Source organism: Equus asinus, chromosome 20 (genome assembly GCF_041296235.1).
Source record: "Equus asinus isolate D_3611 breed Donkey chromosome 20, EquAss-T2T_v2, whole genome shotgun sequence".
Taxonomy (NCBI): domain Eukaryota; kingdom Metazoa; phylum Chordata; class Mammalia; order Perissodactyla; family Equidae; genus Equus; species Equus asinus.
This window is the reverse complement of record NC_091809.1, coordinates 70,848,498-70,870,183: the sequence shown is the minus strand read 5'-3', so window position 1 is coordinate 70,870,183 and position 21,686 is coordinate 70,848,498. Positions and strand designations below refer to the sequence as shown.

At 38.4% G+C, this 21,686-nt stretch overlaps 1 protein-coding gene across 1 annotated transcript in view; it reads left to right on the top strand.

The window, feature by feature from the left end:
* Nucleotides 1-21,686, top strand: part of TYR (tyrosinase) — a 92,582-nt gene that overhangs the window by 27,396 nt on the left and 43,500 nt on the right. The window contains exon 3 of the mRNA XM_014827959.3: nucleotides 9,460-9,607. Coding sequence (XP_014683445.2) covers nucleotides 9,460-9,607 — 148 coding nt within the window. The remainder of the gene's footprint in view (nucleotides 1-9,459; nucleotides 9,608-21,686) is intronic.

Genomic DNA, 21,686 nt, shown 5'->3' with positions numbered 1-21,686 from the left:
CCTAATGCCCCCACGGGAGTTGAAGGTGTTGCAATGCAGTAATCTTTGTTGCCACGTGGTAATTAAGTAGTAATGAAGTGACATAAGAAAATATGTACATCATATTTCCATTTATAATTAAATTGTGAAAATGAGGCTTTGTGATATGTAAACATAGGGAAGATCCTATTTGAAATTGAAGGTTGATAAATACAAACATACTTGTGAAAAATTCAAACATATATTTAAGTGATTTTAATCAAAGCATCTTAAAAATGATTACCTTTAATTTAATATAAGTAGAATCTTTGTTAATTATGCTTTTCTGCAACTGCAGTCCTACACTGCATAATGACGTGTCTGTCAATGACAGGCCGCATGTACGATGGTGGTCCCCTGAGATCAGCACTGTATAGCCTAGGTGTGTAGTAAGCTATACCTTCTAGATTCGTGTAAGTACACTCTACGATGTTTGCACAGTGACAAAATCAACTAACAACACATTTCTCAGAATGTATCCCCTCCTTAAGCGAGACGTGACTGTAACTTTATTTGATGAGAATTTTTTCATCCATGGCATATGTATGCTCTCATAGCTAAATCCCTATGTACAAATTTATTCATATGAGAGATAAGAAAAATAGAATGGTATAGGGGGAAGGACACGGGATTTGGAATGGGACAGTTGAGGATATAGTCTTGGCATTAGCCACTCAGAAAACATGTAACCTTTAACGTGTCATCTAGATTCCCGATCTCAGTATCTTCATTTGCAGGACAAGTGTCTTGATACTTACTCTATCTCCCTTATGTGGAATATCCTAATGGTGTGCTCGAGCTGACTCCTATCTACTGTGAGAGCTGATAGCATCTTTTCCCAAGTCTTTACTCAATGATATCAAGCAGTACCTTAAAATTAATAATTAAGGGAACATTCACACTATGGAAATTGACAGATACTATAAACCAACATATTCTTCACCCCCCCATTTCTCCTTTGCGATCTGGGTATTAATCTTTTTCTTTCCCCCCTTGGTGAGGATGATTGGCCGTGAGCTAAAATCTGTTGCCTATCTTCCTCTTTTTGCTTGAGGAAGATTGTCCCTGAGCTAAAATCTGTGCCAGTCTTCCTCTATTTTGTATGTGGGACACAACCACAGCATGACTTGATGAGCGGTGCATAGTCCACGCCCAGGATCTGAACCTGCAAACCCCAGGCCGTCGAAGCAGAGCATGCAGACTTAACCACTAAGCCACTGGGCCAGCCCTAAGATCTGGTTATTAATCCTTTGTTATTACACTACTGGGAATGTCAAATGAGAAAATGTGCCTGAAAGTGTTTTGTAAACTATAACATGTAATGCAAATATGTTATAATATTCATTAGGTAAATTATAAATATGTAGCAAATCTGTGACTTGTATATGAAACTATCATTAAATGATCTTGCCTAATTAAAAAGAAAAAACATAGGGCCCAGCCCTGTGTCCAAGTTGTTAAAGTTCTGTACACTCCACTTTAGCAGCCTGAGTTTGCGTGTTCAGATCTCAGGCGCAGACCAATTCTGCTCGCTAGCCATGCTGTGGAGGTGTCCCACATACAAAATGGAGGATGGCTGGCATAGATATTAGCTCAGGGCTGGTCTTTCCCAAGCAAAAAAAAACAGGAGGATTGGCAACAGATATTAGCTCTGGGTGAATCTTCCTCAGCAAAAAAAAAAAAAGGAAGCAAAGACATAAATGCAATAGTAGGATACACTTAAATGATTTAATTGACTTGTGTATTGTAGAAATGCCCTATCAAATCAAGCCAATGAAGACATGCTATACAGAACCTTTGCAGAGTAACTAAGGATACTTGTCTGCCTGGGACTGTGGGGTTTCCCAGGTCCAGGACAAGCTACATAATTTGCAGGCCCACTGTCAAATGAAAACATGGAGCATCTGGTCCAAAAGTTACCAAGAATTTCAAGATAGCAACAGCAGAGCATTAAAACAAGTATGGGTAGTTCTGGGTGGGGGACACTCAGGTGCATGCTTATGAAGCAAGTCCCACCTAGGACACAGGACTTTCAGTGGTAAAACCAGAACCGTCTGGGGCAAACAGGGACTAGCATGTTGGTTACCCTATCTTTGCTTCAAAAACAATTAGCATTAACATTAATGTATTATCAAAGTTTTAATACACCTGATGAAATATACCAAATGTATCAGGTAGGCTCAATTCAGTTGTAAGCGAAGAGCAGGGAAGAGAGTACAGCTTGAATAGTACTTTGTCTATAAAGACCTTTGCTTATTTCAATCTGTGCAATTTAGTGAACTAAGTGACTCTGTTGTGTGGTTCTATGTTCCTCAGTCTTACCAAACACACAAATCTAATCTTAGCATAAAGAAAGCCATAATAAAATTTTACCTTAAAATAAATTTCAAACAAATTTTAATTGAAGAAATGGACTATTATTGTTGATGTGTAAGATAACTTTATAGATGTATTCATAAACTGGGGATGAGATCTAAGAAATGTTGAAAAAAATCACTGTGTGATGTAAATTATGTATATGCTGTGTATTTATAACATGTATATAAATAAAATAATTATATTTGTACACAGGCACACACACACATACACAAACATTGAGATTACCCAAGAGGAGAAATTAGTCTGATGTTTAAAAGAATAAACAATTTAAAATGGTAACATGCAATAGTTCTGTCGCTCTCCTTTGTTGAGTTTATGGAGTTGGCTATGATTCATTATGACTGATTCACCACTGTCTTTGTGCAAACAGTGAAAATGATAACTGCAGTGGTTCTCAAACTTCAGTGTGCATTTGAATCACCTGGAAGACTTGTTAATACAAATGGTGAATCCCACTGATTTTTTGATTCAATAGTTCTCTGCTGGGACTAGAGCATTTACATTTCTAATGAGTTTACAGGTGCCATTCCTGGTTCTGGGACCACACTTTTCAGAAGCACAGAATTTGTGGAGCATTTGTGACCTTAACTATTTATCATCTAATAATTATATGGTAAGAAACAATCACCCGCCACCACATTTACATCATTGCTCTGTTCCCCATAGTTGAAAGAATTTCCTGAGTCAAATTAAAAGCATTTTTCTAATAAACATAAATGCTACTTAATTACTTTTATGACTGTAGAGCTAGCACTTTGAGAAAACTTAAAATTGGGTTGAAAGTTAATGCTTCCACTGTACCTAGAAAGTTGCTTAAATCTGAGATCGTTTTTGATCTGCAATGCTTTATTTCTGCTGCAAGTAGTTTAAATTATACGCCTGTTTAAAGTACTCAGCCATCAAATACAATCTCCTAAAATCATTGTGTGTAATCTAGTGAGGCTATGCACTTCATAGTTCCTGAATTAAGTTGTATATTAGGAAAGTAAATTAGGGGGAATATGGCCAGGGGCTCTAACAGTCACTTCTCTTCATCTTTAGATGCACTAACGTAGATTTTTCTATCTTCTTTTTGCTTTTTTTTTCTTCCAATTACATCTCTGAAACTATATGAAATGTTAAAATAGGTTAGATATACACTTAAAATCAAATTAAATCAGATAAATTGAGTGTACTCTGTTCTGAAGATTTAACTACATACTTTTTCTCATATCAAAATCTAACCGGCATGATAAAGTGTAACATCTATAACCCAGCTTCCTAAAAAGAAGCATGCTGAACTAAATAAGATGATATATGTGAAAATGCTCACCCAGTGCTTGCCTCATAGCAGTTGCTCAATTTTTTAAAACTTCATTTTCAAAGGTACACATTGGAGCACTTATTGGTATGAAATATTTCAAGGAAGAAGTACGTGATAAGGGATTTTAAATACAGGAGCAATTTTGGACCCCCAGAATTTAGGAGGAGAAAATTTCAGGTGAAGGAAATAATATATTTAGAGGTAAAGTTTTTAAAGTGTGAGTTCAAGTTTAGAAAATAGAGGGTAATTTATCCTAAACTGGTGAATTTCAACCCTCGCTGCACATTGGAATCACCTGGGGTGTTTTAAAACCTCTAAGTGCCTGAGCCCCACTCTGTACCAATTAAATCTCAATCTCCAGGGGTTGGAGAGAGGCATCAATACTAAAAAACAAACAAACAAACACAAAAACTCTCCAGAGTACTATAGAGAATGAAACGGAAGAGAAAAAGAGATGGATTGACAAGTTGCAGCTTCATATTGTTATCATCAGCCTGAAGCTGTATTTATTAATTTCCCATAGGGATGGAGCATGCAGACTTGAAGGCATAACACAGAGTAATTTGGGCAACTGTCACTGCCCTTCTCAAAGAACTTTGAGCCATGTTGGCATCTGTGGCTGCTAAAAAGGTCCCCACTGGCTTATTAGACTTTCCATCCATGGGGAATCCTTGGACCAGAGTGAGGCAACACCACATTCTGCACCTTACTGTTAATGGATGACAATAGCAAGTCAATAAATTCATTTCATAGTGCATAGTAAAAAGAGGTTTCTAAGGTGTGTCCGCAAGTCAGTACAGACACAACCCAACTCTGTTGCACTGAAAAGAGCACAAGTTTTGAAATCAGTGAGAGCTATATTCAGTTCCTTGATTCCCTCAATTACTATCTTGAATTTATATGTGTTAACTTCTATAAACTTGTTTCCTCATCTATAAAATTGGGACCATAATAATATTCATATCACAAGTAGCCCTGAGTTTCAAATGAGATCACGCACGTGAACGATATTTAGGCTTGATATATAAATTATTCTTGTTTGGTGCCTACAATTTCCTCCTTGATTTGCTCTTCCAAAAGAGAATAAAATAGCAGCAAGAGAAGCTACTGATGCTGGTGCAATCGTTTCTTATTGTTTTAAGGTGATTTACCAGCCCAAAAATGAGTTGGATGAAGAAGTAAACAGAAAATAATTTATTTACATTTTTGTGTTATTCATATCCATGACATTTTTCTCTATTTTATCACTTAACAGGTAGCAGAGTAGAGCTCTTTGAAGGTCTCGTATAGATTGAGTGGAGGGAAATGCATCTTTCCTATTCCCAATCTCTATAGGACGGCATAAGGGAAGGATATAGGTGGGGCCAGCCTGGTGGCGCAGTGGTTAAATTCGCACATTCTGGTTTGGCGGCCTGGGGTTTGTCGGTTCAGATCCCAGGTGCGGACCTACACACTGCTTGTCAAGACTTGCTGTGGCAGGCCCCACGTATAAAGTAGAGAACGATGAGCACGGATGTTAGCTCAGGGCCAATCTTCCTTAGGAAAACGAAGAGGATTGGTGGCAGATGTTAGCTCAGGGCTAATCTTGCTCTAAATAAATAAATAAATAAATAAATAAATAAATAAATACAAAGATGTGCAAGGCTTGGCTTTTGACTGTGCAAAATCAAAGCCAAGGATTTGCTTTCTACTTCTGAGACATATCCAGTCTATTTGAAGAGACAACAAATGCTTAGTTCATTTAAAATTGTTACTATAATCAGTTTGTCTACATTAACAATCTGGCACATAACACAAAGAGGCTGGGTACTTGTTCCACCCGGACCCTTGAACTATTTCTGAGCACATGTCACAATGTATTCTGACAAACACCATGTCTTCTTATTTGAATGTCCTTCCTTAATAACATTAAGAGGCTTTCCCAGATGCAACATCTGGCAAGTTAGCAAAAGAAGTGAGTAAAGAAACACTAGGCTTGCTGAAAACATTCTTAGAATGGCAATCCTACTTTCTAGGTTCACCTAGGAGCACCTAATGTTTGGATGAGGGCAAACGGCAGGCAGGTTTCTGTAGAGCAAAGGAGTTCAGCTCAATGGAGAGATGCCTGGCATTGAGATGAGTCCTATGATGGGGAGTTGTGGTAAGGAGGCTTTTCTGCAGTGGAAGTGCCCCATATTTTTGGTTAGTAGTTCTCATGATGAGTGCCCATTTATCAAATGCAATGAGCTTATAGAAATGATAGCTACTCCTCAGGAAGCATCCATTTTGCACCAGATTCTATACTAGGTGTTTCACTCTTGCTATCAAAACTAATGCTCACCAGAATCCTAGAGATGGGCTTAATTATTTCTTCTCTTACCAATGAAGAAACTGAGGCTCAAAAAAGAGAACTAACTTGACAAAGATCATACTTTCAGCCAGTAATATAGAACTTAAACCCAGATCTGCTTAGCTCTGAAAGTCTTTTCTCTACAGCAGTATCTTCAAACTGGGATGGACACACTACAGCGGGTTCACTAAGGCTCTCTAAAGGGTACCTGGCCCAGAGAGTTTGAAGGAAGTTTATTTCTAGGTCCTCTTCCCAAGTATTTCTTTTCTAGAATGAATCTGAGAAGGCTCCTGAAGGTTCTCCTTAAACCGCCCCTTTCAGAATCTCCCTTCTCTGAGTTTTCAGAAGGAAGGCACCCCTCTCATCTCTACTGAATCCATTCTCAACACAGTGCCTTCCCAGAAGGGGTAAAAACTTACAAAGTGCAGGGGGCTGGCCCTGTGGCCCAGTGGTAAGTTCACGTGCTCCGCTTTGGCGGCTGGGGATTTCGGATTTCACCGGTTCAGATCCTGGGCGCGGACATGACACCGCTCATCAGGCCACGGTGAGGTGGCGTCCCACGTGCCACAACTAGAAGGACTCACAATTAAAAAGATATGCAACTATACACTGGGGGGATTTGGGGAGAAAAAAGCTGAAAAAAAAAAAAGGATTGACAACAGTTGTTAGCTCGGGTGCCAATCTTTAAAAAAAAAAAAACTTACAAAGTGCTAAACAAGTGGAGAATTCAAAATATTGGTGTCAGCATTGCTAAAGGGATTGACTTTAATGACTAGATAGAAAACATCTTGCACGTTAGCTGGTTTCTAAATAAACTAATAATTTATAAGATTATTTTTATTAAAGAATTCCTGATTGAGTTATCAGCTGATAGATCAGATTATTTTGATGATGAAACTATGTCATTTTTGGCATATATAACTAAAAAGGAGTTCAAATAATTAAATCACATTACTATAAAAAATCTTTTCACTTTCCTGTAGTTATTTATGACAGCAAAGTTTTCTCAGGACTTAAATTTATTTTTTAAAATTTACAATAGAATTTATGCCAAATTTTATCCTTTCTAGCAACGAATAATATTCATCCATGGATATCTGAATGAACTTTTAATTAACCTTTCCTCAATATTATTAAGAAATGAATTTTCAATAAAATTTTACTTTTGTAATTTAATAATTATTTTACAAAATATTTATATATTTATGTGATTTTACTGTGTTGTTTATTACTAAACTTTTTAAGGATAATTTAATGCAGAAGATAGATTAATGGTCACATGAAATTTTTAAAAAGTAATTTTTATTTTTATACCTATTTTTTTTGCAGGAAAGTAGGATAGGCTGATATAAAAATTTTTTTAAATCTTTCAACTATAACTTCTTTGACATTTAGGTATAACTCTATGGGAAAATTGAATAAAAACATGAGATCAAGTGAAAAAAGAGAATCTCATAAAATTTCAGACTACAATAAAGTTTGTTTAGGTATTTTTGATATGGATGATGGTAAATAAGGTGAATACATTTTTTTAAGTGATATTAAATTTTTTTTCTAAATTTATGTTATTTGCAATAACCCTGAAATTATATCCTCTGAAACTATTTACAATTATGATTAAAACAATTCATAATCTACTTAAAATAGGTGAGAGCATACATAAAATGTGGTTTTAAAACTTTCATTTGGTGCTACTCAAGGATAAAAGCCTAAAGACATTGTTGTACAGAAGTTTGTCCTCCATGATATGTGATTTATTGCTACATAGGAAAGGCAGTAAACCATTTCATTTAAGACCTGAAGCTCTAGAATAAATCACCCTCATGTTTCAATCTCAACTCCTCTTATTTGCTTTTTAATCTTAGATAAGTTACTTGACCTCTCTAAGCTCCTTTTTCCAAGTCTATATAAAGGTACCTAATTTGCAGGATCATTCTGAAGGGTATATGAAATTAATCATGTCCAGCTCTTGGAAACTTCCTGACACAGTAAGTGTCATGTGTACATAATCATGAAAGTTGTCATAGACAAGAGAGTTCAGAGGCAGGGAAGTGCATGTTCTTAGGCTAAGCGACCGGAGAGAGCGAGGCTTGGTATGGTCTCTGAGACTGCACACAAAAAGGTCAAAAGGAGGGAAAAATCCCAGGCTGAGGAGGCAGAAGTACTAGGAGCCACAATGGTGGGACAGCACAAAGCATCAAATGCAAAAGTCAAGAGCTGCACCTTTAAAAATGAAGACGTTGACAACAAAATAATCCTAACTGTATAGAATGTAGCTCAACCTCACCTGTCCAAATTGTAATGCCTTCACTGTGTCTATCCTACCTTTTAAAAATTGTTATTATTATAATCTTACTCACAGTTTCTGCTTGCTTGCTTGCTATTTCTAAATTCTGAAATTCAATAATGTGCCTTCGGCCATTTTTCCCCTGTATGGTTCCTGCTTATGATTTAACTTTGTTACTCTGACTTTTCTGTCTGGTTCTGAATGTGAGTTCTACATAAGTTGTATGTTTTGCCTGAATGGACCCTGAAATGGTATTTTCTCTACCTCTTCCCAGGGAGTACTCAAGAGAGGACACAAAATATCAAGAGCTCAGATCTTGACCCTTAATTGACCTTAATTGACATGGGTTAAAATCCCAACTCTACCACTAACTGCGTAGCCTTGGGAAACTCAGAACTTCTCTAAGCCTCAGTTTTGTCTTCTTTCCAATGGGGATAATAATTTCTAATCAACAGAGTTTCTGTAAAGATTGGTGAACATATGTCACAAAAGCATTTAGCGTAATTAACATTCAGAAAATAATAGCTATTATTGTAAATTAGTATTCTGGATGCAATGAGTGGAACCCTTTAATGGAGTTCTGATTAACTTTGAAATTAATATTTTGCAAAATCAAACACATTATGCCCTGAAGTCTCCCAGACTGTTGAAGATGAATTGCAATGTGGAAGGTTACAAATTTTATGCTTTTTCTGGAACCAGAAACCAAAATTAAGTCACCACCCGAACCGGAAACCAAGGGGACACATAACAACCTGGAAAGATCTGCTCTAAGTGCTGTTACTGATTGAAGTGAGAGTGGCTGTGCTGATTAGTATTTAAAAAGTCTTATACTTCTCCCTATCTAAAAGAGGAATAATAGGCAGAAGCAACAGGAGGGAGCACAAATTGGCTCAGCCTATTCCATCTGGTTAATCAGCCCATCGTACACAGGCTAACACCATTCAATTCCACAAAGATTTATTAAATTGTCATTGGATATCCAGAATGTAAAGAATCCCAATGCAGAATGAATTTTATTATTGATTTTATTGCTTTGAATTAAGCTTTCAATTGCAGTTGTAAACCAACTAAGATAATCACTTAGATTTTCAATCATTAAGTCAAACTAAATTTTTTTTTCAATTTTCTTTCTACTAACAGGATTTGCTAGTCCACTTACGGGGATAGCAGACGCCTTTCGAAGCAGTATGCACAATGGCTTGCACATCTATATGAATGGAACGATCTCTCAGGTACAGGGATCTGCCAACGACCCTCTTTTTCTTCTTCACCATGCGTTTGTTGACAGGTTGGTTAACCTTCTTCATAAATTATGTGCTTATTGGTGTTAAATGTAGTGTGACTTTAGCTATTACATAGAAGCTAAGGAATTATGGTAGTCTATTGTCTCAGATCGGGTTCTCCCAGAAACAGACCCCAACTAAGGATTTGGATGCAGATGTTTTATGCAAGAGAAACCAGCAAGAGAATGGGTAAAGCAGGAGAAGGAGGAAGAAGCCAAATGAGAGTACAATACAATTTCACTTGAAGTCCCAGACTCAGGCAGATCGTGGGAGAATGTGAAGTATCCCTCAATTTCTCTTGCCTTAAGACAAAGGAACCGTTAATGTACTCCCATACTAAACAGCCTTTGGCTAGAGGGTTCCCTGAGGTAGGAGTTGGGAAGCTCCCAGGCACGAGCCCATTCCAGACAGGCTATGAGGCTCCAGTGTGCACGGGCAATCTTCTGAAGGTTGCAGACACATGTGGTTAGGAGTAACGCATGTAGAATCAAGGAGGTGGGCACACACAGCTGGTGCGAGGGATCTAAGGCCACCTGGGTAGGGCATTAATCTACTCCATCTCTCATCACTGTATTTTTTTCTCTCTGGCAATGTTATTGTTATTTCTTTTCCAACCTCAGAACTTCACATATAAGCAGACATAGTCTTCAATCTCAATCATTGGCCTGAGCATTTCATGATTAATTCTCCAGACAGGATGCGCTATGGCCCAACCATCTTGTTTAATGCAATTTAATTCTCCCGGACCTTTCTTTCCCCTTATTAACCCTCTTTCATTACATGTGCAATGTCTTAGCCACATAGATTTCAGACCTAATTATAGGTGATGATAGCAGAAAGGAAAGCATGGAGGAAGGTCAGCTGTCTGTTTCTGGAATTCTTCAGAAGAGAAAAGGAAATAAAGCATCAAATCCGGACACACAAATGTAGGGCTCCCTTTTTGTCTCCTCTAATATAATTTTCTTACAACAGCTAATAAATAAAGGGCACAGATTTATACCTGCCATTAAGATAATACTGTCATTCTGTTTGGTAAATATAACAGGTTCTATTTTTCCTGTTTTAAAGATAAGGAAACCGAAATTGAAAATTAGTTGTTTTACTCCTCTTATCACCATCTCCATCTCACTTGTGTTCCCAGGAACATGGACATAATATCAAGTAAGAAAGTGACCATGAGCCTGAGACATTATTGGGCAGATTGTTATCGCCTTCAGGCAACTCTAATATTATAGTAGTTAAGTAATATCCCAAGTCAGGTTTTATTCAGAAATCAGTTTTTAAGCAAATGCATAAGCATCAAAACTGTGATTGCAACATAGCATCCTAACCACCTATACCCATACATAAAGGAGGGAGGAAGAGGGTTGGAAAGAACCTCTCACCAGAAAAGATAGATTGAATTCTTTTTACCAAGTCAGTTTTATTTTGCATTGTCCTTGTAAATTTTTGGCATTTTTTGATCTTTAATGTTGTTTCATGAACTTTAAAGAATTCTAGATTTCCTAGATGCCACCATGCCCTAGGCAAGGAATTGGCTAACTATGGTTCATAGGCCAAATCTTTTTCCTTATTTGTAAACAAGGTTTTATTGGAACACAGCCACAATCATTCATTTACATATTTTCTATGGCTTTCACACTACAATAGCAGAGTTGAGAACTTGTGACCAAAACCATATGGCCCACAAAGTAGAAAATACCTACTTTCTGGCCCTTTACAGAAAAAGCTTGCTGAACCCTGCCAAACTACCAAATTCCATGTTTCTATACCAGATAAGAGAAAAAATTTATAAATAATATGTTTATAAATATATTTATATTTATGGAAAATACTACAATTGAAGTCAATGTCTAGAGTCATTTTTAACACAGATAAAGCCATTATGCAGATGTATGGCTTTTAGAAGCCACTCTACCACCTTTGCAAATTAAAATTTTCTGTCCTCTTAGAATCTTCTGCTATTCCTATCTTACTATTAAATCTCTGTATGATTATTAAAATAACTCAAAAATTTGTCAAAGTAATTTCTCATTCAGCCTACACAGCCAAGCTAATGAAGATTCTGGGGAGGGACAGGAGGAAGAAGCGTCGTTATAAAGAAAGATAGAGGCCTGTGGACTCTGTGTATTCTGTGGCACCTGAACTTTCCTCTCAAGTCCCTTCTTACAGAGACTCATTTCTTCAATCAGATGGTTTATTCACTGCCGTTCAATTATTCACAAATATATTTATTGAGCATGTACTTTGTGCGGAGTATATTTGCCAGAAGATCCCACATTTATTCCTGCCTGTATGCATTGCTTTACCATTCTCCAAACCTGTAACATATATTCCTTGACTTATCTAATTTCTATCCAATCTTCAAGACTAGCTTCAGTTTTTACTACCTCCATAAAGTTTGCCCAGACCATGCCTGTCTATAACCATCTCTCCCATCCAGAGTGTGCTGGAACCAGCCCACACAGGCTAGCAAGATCTAATGTGTACATCATTTCCCAACTTTGCTTCCATGACCTCAAGCTGTAGCTTGAAATCAGCCATGGTAGGACTATTTATACCTTGAAATTGTCAAATGCTACAAATCGAGGTTTTTATTCTGACATCTGGTTAGTAAAATAATGGTCAGCACACCACTGCACCCATCTATTAACTCATACCATATTCTCTCTCTACTTTCTGTTTTGGACGCATTATTTATATCATTCTTATTGATTGTGTTACTCATTTGTGCTTTGTTTCTCCTAGTAAGCTGTGAGCTACATAATGACAGGACCCATGCATTGTATTATATTTGTTTTTCTCACAGTGTTTTGTCTAGCATATAATTAGTAGATGTATAGTTAATTTCTATCAAATAAATAAATGATTGAAAAAAACCTTAGCAAATTACATTTATCATAGCTATAAAAGGAACTACAGAGAAGTCATTTTAAGTGAAGGAATTTTTTGTGTAAGTCTTGAAAGCAAAATGTAATAATCACCCAATGTTATGAACACATGTTAAGATTTTAGCATGTTTCTAGACCATCAAACCTGGTTCTAGGCACTAAAGAAACAGAATAATGAGATAGGATCACCAGTCTGAAAAAGCATAGTTTAGTGTTAAATATAAACAAGTAATCAACTTTAGCACATTATGATTCATGTACAATCATGAGAGACATTCTGAGAAAGCTACATAAAAACAGGATGATATATGAGCTGAGCCCTGGAGAGCAGCAGGCCTACAAGACAAGGACGGATATTCAAGGATCAGGAACACAATTCCTATCTCATTGAAACAAATCACAGCCTAAAAGTATGAACTGAAGAAGAAAATGGAAGCTTGGCATCCAAAACAAGGAAATAAACATCAAGACTCATATGCAGAGAAAGTGATAAGGTTCCAGTGGCCAATTAGTCTGCCATCAAAATATACCAATGTTGACCCAATAAAGACATAAGCTAATTCCAATTCTCTCTGCCATTTAAGAAAAAATCAGAGAGTGGAGCTAATATAATAATATTAAAACATAATATATATTTAGTTTTTATTATGTTCTAGGCACTATTCTAAACTCTTTACATGTTTTATTTCATGTAATCCACACCGAGTCTATAATATAGATTCTAGTATTATCCATACTTTATAGGGTAAAAAAGAGAGATGGAGAGATTCAATAATTGGCCCAAGATTATATAGCTAGTAAAGGACAGAGCTGAGAGCTAAACAACGCAGTCTTACTATAGAGTCATGTTCTTCACCACTGTATCCACCGTATTCCTCGAGGAGCTGAAATATGAGTGTCCTTCTGACGGCTCTTATCTTGAGGGTAAATCATTTTCATTAAAAATTAATTCATTCATGGGGCTGGCCCCGTGGCTGAGTGGTTAAGTTCGCACGCTCCGCTGCAGCCGGCCCAGTGTTTCGTTGGTTCGAATCCTGGGCGCGGACATGGCACTGCTCATCAGACCACGCTGAGGCAGCGTCTCACATACCACAACTAGAAGGACCCAAAACGAAGAATATACAACTATGTACCGGGGGGCTTTGGGGAGAAAAAGGAAAAAATAAAATCTTTAAAAAAAAAAAATTAATTCACTCATCAAACATTTTAAGTTTTTACTACATTCCAGATACCATGCAAGACACTATGCTTTTGTTTATTTATTGAGTTGGATAAAAAGTCTTGCCCTCCAGATGCTTACAGGCTTTCAAAAAAGACATAAAAAATTAATAATCATAACAACATGGTACAGCCTGTAAAAGAATTATGAGCGCTATTGGAATCCAGAAAGGAAGAGCTTAACTCTACCCTGAAAATTAAATGCTTTCTAGAAAAAACTACACTTGGATGGATTTTTGGAGATGAGGAGAAATTACGGATATGACAAGGAAGGTGAGGCAACTTGGGAACAAAATAGGCAAATCATAAGCTAGAATAAAGCATGTTGAGGAAACTAAAATATTTAGCCAGCTGGAGAACAGCATCCCATAAGCAAGTAGCAAGAAAGACAGGATCAGATTTGAGGTACCTGATATGTTCTTAGCTTCTTTGAAAGACTTCCTTGAAAGACTACATTAAAATATTTTAGTTTCTGGTTTTTGTTTTAACTTAAAATGAAGGCACTATAAAAGAGCAAATTGGGATAAATTACCTAAAACCTCTTCTACCATCCAGAAAAAGCTTAGAAGATTCAGAAAAGTAGAGAAAGGAACAAATTAACAAAATAAGAGAAGTCTCACTCTAGCATTCTGTTCTTGTGTTTCTGCATCAGTATCTACAGATCTAGCCCTTTCCTTTTAAAAGCTTTGTAGAATTCCATTGTGTGTCAAGAAATTGAGAAGACGATCCACAGGCTGGGAGAAAATATTTGCAAAACATACATCTGATAAAGGATTGTTATCCAACATATACAAAGAACTCTTAAAATTCAACAATAAGAAAATGAACCTGATTAAAAAATGGGTCAAAATCCTTACCAGACAGTTCACCTAAGAACATATGCAATGGCAAGTAAGCATAAGAATAGATACCCCTATCATATGTCATGAGGCAAATTCAAATTAAAACAATGAGATACACACCTATATGCATAGCCAAAATCTGGAACACTGACAACATCAAATGCTGGTGAGGATGTGAAGCAACAGGAACTCTCATTCCTTGCTGGCGGGAATGCAAAATGATGCAAGCACTTTGGAAGACAGTTTGGTAGCTTCTTACAAAACTAAACATACTCTTACCATACTATACAGAAATTGTCCTCCTTAGTATTTACCCAAAGGAGTTGAAAACATATGTCCACACAAAAATCTGCACAAGGATATTTGCTGTCAGTGAGGGCAAATCCTTTCTGACTCTCGGGACCCTGTGTGTAGCAGAGCAGAACTCTGCCCAGTCTCTTTGTCCCATCCTCTCACCTTCAGGTGCTACCACAATGTTCCTCTGCTGTTCACAGGGTTTTCAGGGTCAATTCTTTCAGAAGTGGGTGGCCAGGTCCTTCTTCCTAGTCTGTCTTAGTCTGGAAGCTTTGCTGAAAATTGTTCAGTGGTTAATTATCTTTTAAGTTTTACTGATATGTCTCTCGCTATTCAGAAGTTAAGTGTTTTTATGTGGTCCTTCTTATTCAATCTTTTGATCATGGTTTAAGAGTCTTTATCTTTTTGTTCCTCAGAATTCTTATCTGTAAAAAAAACAGATTGATCTAAAGCTCCCAAGTCCTTTCTGGACTTTAGAATACTCTGGATCATGTTTTTGTGTGTTTTTGTGTGTGTGAAGAAATGACAGTCGAATGCATTAGTACAATTACAGGGCTTTAGTGGATTTCTTAGTGACAGCTTAATCATGCTTTTAGTTATGATTAATAGGTAACTGACAAATGGATAAGTCCAATTCATAGTTAAAATTGTTTTTCCCTGCTATTCAGATTAAGGTCTGACAAGGGACTCTAGCTGTTTTCAGACTTGTAAAAAACTTTCTGGCAAGGAGACAGGGTTGAGGAGTGATCTGCCTGAGGAAAGAATAGGTTGGAGTGTTGTTTATTCTGTTTCTCTAAGAAGATCGGATTTAGGGCGTGCTAAAGACAGGAATTTGAAACTTTAAACCAACCTAACACTAGAACATCCATCAGGCAAAGCTGGTGTTTTAGCAATGGAATCAGGAGCTGTGATGCATGTGGCTTCCTCAGGGAGGAAGAGGAGCTTTGGTGCTGGATGGTGTGCTGTGGATGAATGTCAGAGCAACAGAAAGAGGGCTGTAGAAATACTTCCTTTTCCTTCACACCTAATCACTCAAGAAGGGCTCATGTGGACAAAAGCAAGCACTCCTCTGCGTGCATGCATTCATTCATCTGTTAATTGAATTAACTACCCCCTATGTTATGTGCTACCTTAGGCCATCAAGGTGCGGAAGTCACTAAATACTATTTCTCCCCTATCTAATGCCTCCCAGTCCAGATAGGCGAATAATTAAGTAACATATAACAAAGTGTAACTTCTGCAGTAATAGTGGTTTTCTTTTTAAGATTGTCACCTGAGCTAACATCTGTTGCCAATCTTCTTTGGTTTTTTATTTCCTTCTTCTTCTTCTCCCCGAAGCCCCCCAGTACATAGTTGTATATTCTAGTTGTAGGTCCTTCTAGTTGTGCTATGTGGGATGCCACCTCAGCATGGCCTGATGAGCGGTGCTAGGTATGTGCCCAGGAGCCCAACCAGCAAAACCCCGAGCCGGTGAAGTGGAGCCTGCAATCTTAACCACCAAGCCACAGGGCCAGCCTCTGCAGTAATAGTGATTTAATAGGCTAGGGTACGTGAGAGGGAAGAAAAAAGCATCAAGGAGCTAAGGACCATGAGAACTGTCCTCTTCGATCCCTGGGTCTGCAGCACCTAGCCTGGCAGAGTGGATAGTCAGTGAATAGTTGTTAGATTCTGTTGTTTGGAATACTCTGATGACTGGTGCCTTTATAAAGAATGAGCAGGATTTTGGCTTGTGAAGTTTAGGAGTAAAACATTCAATTCAGGGGCTGGCCCCATGGCCTGGTGGTTAAGTTTGGCACACTCCGCTTTGGCGGCATGGGTTCAGTTCCCAGGCACAGACCTATACCACTCATCAGTGGCCATGTATGTGGTGGTGACCCACATACAAAACAGAGGAAGACTGGCAACAGATGTTAGCTCAGCATGAATCTTCCTCAGCAAAAACAAAAAACATTCAATTCATAGGGAACGAAACAAGAAAGGCAGAGAAATGTGAGGTTAAAAGAAACTTCAAGAAATAGACAATAGTTAAAACAATACTGAAATACTAAAAATATAGGTAATATTTGAGTGCTTACTGTGCACCAAATGCTAAGTGCATCGTATGGATTGACTCATTTAACACGCATGGCAATCCTACCACTTAAGTGCCATTATCATCCCCATCTCGTGGACAAATAGACCAAAACACAAAGAGGCTAAGTAACCTGTCAGGATAGGAACCCGTGTTCTTAACCTTTAACTATATGCTGCTTCATAAAGGATTTAGGGAGATATAACGGAAGAAAGAGAAAGAGAAAGAGAGAGAGTATCCCTTTTTCCCAACAGAGGAGCAGGAGCTGCCAGTGTCAGTGGTTATTTTGAGCACTAGTCAAGCAGCATAGTTTCTGTAGCAGGAGGCCAGTCCAAGCAGAACAAGTCGGTAAAAAACTCAGCAAGCTCAAGCTGGCAGGGGAGGAGGCACCAGCAGGTGGCAGGGGATATGAAAGGGAACAAAAACTGGGCCTCAAATTTGGAGTGGGGAGGTTTGCCATTCGGAGTGCCCAGAAGCTTAAGGAATCAGTTTAACTGATACTTCAACTCCCCTCGGGTGGGCGCAGCGTTCTTATCAATCAGCCTGACTGAGCAGGCACTGACTCAGGAACTGAGATGGAGGTGGAGAAGGCATGAGGGACCCCCACCCTCTAGGAGCTCACTGTCTAGTTTCTGGGTTCTAAGTGTGAAAGAGAAGTCCTCTAGTGGAAGAACCATGAGACCTGGAGTCAGAGGACCTGGGAGTACATCCTGGCTCTGCTTTGTGATACTTATGTGACCTTGGGAAAGTTACCAATCCTCTCCCAGCCTCAGTTTCTTCACTTATAAAATGGCAGTAACATTACCACCTTCCTCATAGGAATGTGAGTTTACACTGTATAAACTATAATGCATTATACAAAAACAAGTTCTTATACAGAGAGTATAAGGGACTTTTAAAAAGCAGCCACAATGCTTTTGTTCTTTCCTCTCCGTTTTCTGAGTGCTCTCCAGTATGGACAATTCCTCATCAATTCTCCAGCGGCCTGTCTCTTGAGTGCGTGGGAATCTTGGCTGGGTAGAACCTGAAGCAAAACATTCCAGGGATGGTGAGCCTGCCTCACTCCTCAGCTACAGATTAATTACATCTTTTGGAGTGACTTCTTGGCTGTATTTGTCAATGAGGCTTCCCCTCCTCTCTGTTCCTCGAGCCTCCCATGGGCCATCGTGCTAGGAAGGCTGCCTGACCCACATGCCCACGACCAAGTGATTTGCCAAATTGGCAGCTCAGAAAGAGTCCAGGCAGAAGGATGGCAGCATGGCAGGTCCCTAGAGCTTCAGGAATGAAGAGCAGATTGCTTGCCTGCTGGTGATTGCAAGGCTGAAGCTTGCTCAGAAAGGAAGAAATCCCAGGGTTGTGGATGGAGGTGAGCTCAGAAACCAGAGAAGTCTGCTCTAGGAATTCAGATGGCAGAGGAGGACCTGTCTGTTTCTTGTTTTTTTCTCATACTGTTGGATTGTGACCAGCTTTAAAAATGCTCCCCGTTTGTTTTCTAAAGCAGGAGAATTAATTCCCTAGAACAAGGAGCAGTTATACCATTATAGTTGTACTTATCCGTATTCCCACAGCTGATGTTGCAGTTGCTGTCATCATTGCATTGAGCTCTTAGACCAGTCTGCTTTGGTTAGACTTATTCATAGGTTTGTCTCTCTCTCCCACTGAATTTTATTTTATTTTTTTGTGAGGAAGATTGTCACTGAGCTAACTTCTTTGCCAATCTTCCTCTATTTTATGTGGGATGCCACCACAGTGTAGCCTGATGAGTGGTGCTATGTCCACACCTGGGATCTGAACCTCCAAACCCTGGGCCGCCAAAGCGGAGTGTGTGAATTTAACCGTAACGTCACTGTGCCGTCCCCATGAATCTTGAGGTGCTTGAAGACAGGGTCTATGTACTGATCATCTCTAGCATCTAGCACAGGCCCAAGCACCTAACACAGACCGTGGCACATGGGAGACGTTCATTAAATACTCATTAGACTAACGTGTCATATAATGATAATTCTGAGGCAGGCAGCCGTCTGCTGGGTTTCAATAACGTTTTGTTGTGGAGTAAAATATTAATCTAGGGGAACTGAATTACACTCTGTTACTTGACAAAGAAGCCATGTACTATAACTAATAACTTAAAGAATGGTCCTCCTACACTGTGGGAAATCTCCCAGCTCTTTGCAGGATTAATGTGTTTTAGTGCTGGGGGAATTAAATTGTTTAAATTAAAATATTGATAATTTAAAACTCCCAATGAAAGAGGATAAACAAACATGAATGGTCATCATTTTTGCTGAACTTTTAAATCTGAAAGGGAGTTTTAAGATCAGTCCAAAGACCTCATTTTACAAATAAGGAAATCGGAGCCCAGAGAGGGTGACCTGCCCAAGGACACAGTTTTCTGCAAAGTAGAGAGAAGAGCATTTCGAGGTCTTGTGGGGCAAGATAGGAAGCCCCAGAGACAGAGTGGAATTTTTAACATGACAGGGAGTATTCAGCTGAGGAAGGCAGAAGCAGCGTGACTATGGGAGGGTCCTCACCATAATTACTTAGACAGCCGGAGGGCAGAACTGCTGAAATAGCGCCAAATATCAGGTCCAAGAGATGAACAGGGCTACGAAACAGGCCAGAAATCAGGAGACTGGGACGCAATAAATCATGTGATTAAGATTCTGGATTTTAGCGTCAGACACACCTCATTTTGAATTTCAAGGCTGTTACATCTAGCTACGTGATCTCTGGCAAGCTGTTTATTTCCTCCTGAGCCTTCCTTTTCTCAGCCATAAAATTCTGCTAATATTAGTAGCTATCTGAAGTCGTAGCTTTGATCATTAATATGATATTTTTATAAATACATACGAGAGTTCTTACCACACAATTACAAGACAGACAAAGTCCTTGCCATTAAGATGCTTGCATTCTAGTAGGGGAAAACACAAGTAAACTGGGAAATAAATACACACAAAATTCAATGAAGCACTATGATGTGATATAAAATACATATTTTATAAAGAATTATCTGGAAAGTTTCCAATTTAGGTAGGCTAGTCATAGCTGGCTTCTCTGAGGTAGTGAGCTATAACTTGACACTGGGTTCTTGAGGAGTTGGCCATAGAAAATTCTTTTGGGAAAATATTTCAGGAAGCGAGAAAAACAAATTCAAAGCGCCTATGGCAGAAGAGAGCTCGGCTTTTCTCAAAGAGACCAACAAAGCTGAAGAGGGTAAACAAAGGCAACCTGGTGCAAGATGAGGTTGAAGAAATCAACAGAGGCCTAAGTACAGTGGAAAGAATTAAAACAATTTTATCAGGTTACTGTAATAATTTTAAGAGGATTGACATTGTTAAAGGTTATCCTGACTGCTGTGATAAATGGATTGTTGGAGCAAGAACTTTAGTAGGAACATGAATTACTCTATCGCATTGATCCAAGTGAGAGATGATAGTGATTTCAACCTGACAGCAACAATGGAGCTATTGGGAATAAGACTGAATCCACATGTATTTCAGAGGTAAAAGCAACAGGATGTGTCGATGGACTACATGATAATATAAATATAGCTGATGCTAAAAAGAAAAACAAAGGTGGAATCAAAGATGATTCCTAGGATTAGGAGCATTAGGGAAGACAATGGGGCTGTTTACTGAAATAGAAAACACTAGACAAGTAATAAATTTAGTAAAGAAAACTGAATCAAGTGTTCTCTTTTGGATATATTAGAGTCTTTTTTGGATATGGTGATTATAAATCCAAGAGAGGCTGCCAAGTAGTGTGTGGATCTTAGAATATGGAACTCAAAAGAAAGAATAAGGTTGGACACATGTATTTGATAATCTTTGGCCTATAGGCATTATTGCACATCCGGGGAGTCCAGGAGATCACCCAGCGACTGAGTATAAATAGAGAAGAAAAGCCACAAACAGTCTGGCAAGCCCCATCAAGAGGATGAATGGATACAGATGAGTTAGCAAGGGAGATTGAGAATCCTTGGCCAATGAAGGAGGACGGAAACAAGGATATTAAGTCACAAATGCCATATATGCAAAAAAATTCTAGAATGAAGAAGTGGACAGATGTATCAAGTGCTCTTAAGAGTTTAACACAATGGGCAAAAGGAAGAAAAGTACGTGTGGGGTCTGAAAACATGGGGGGAGTTGTGACTCTGAGAGCAGCAGTTTCTGTAGAATTGGAAGCATCAGGAGCCAGACTGGCTGGTTCCAAACAACTCTTCTGAAAGGTTTTGACAAGAAAACAAGCAAAGAAATGGGAAGGAGGAAAGGAGATATGGGATCAAAGAAGGAATTGGAACTTTTTAATTATTTTTAAGGATAAAGGATTTTAAAGAATGTTTGTACGCTATTGGAAATGAAAAAGTACAGAGGAAGAGACGTGGTAGTGAAAGGAAACCTGCCAGAGCAAGTGTCTTGAGATTTGAGGTCCAAAGTCCGGTGGAGAGGTGGGCCTTTGCAATGACTAGGGATAGGTCTTCTTTTATTCCTGGACAGAGACAAAGGATAGAGTGTAGATGCACGTGTACTTGTAAACTTGGCATGGAAAAATTAGAGCGTTCTGATCAATTACATCTATTTTCTCATTAAGATATGAGCGGAAGTCATCAGCTCTAAACGAGGTAGGGGCTGCCTGGGAGGATAAGAATGGGAAAGATTTGAGAAAAAATATTAGATAAATCATCTTTAATTTACATCATTCAATATAGCAGTGGTCTGCTGAATTATAGAAACATGTTGGTTGGACAATAGGAAAGAAATATAGTGCT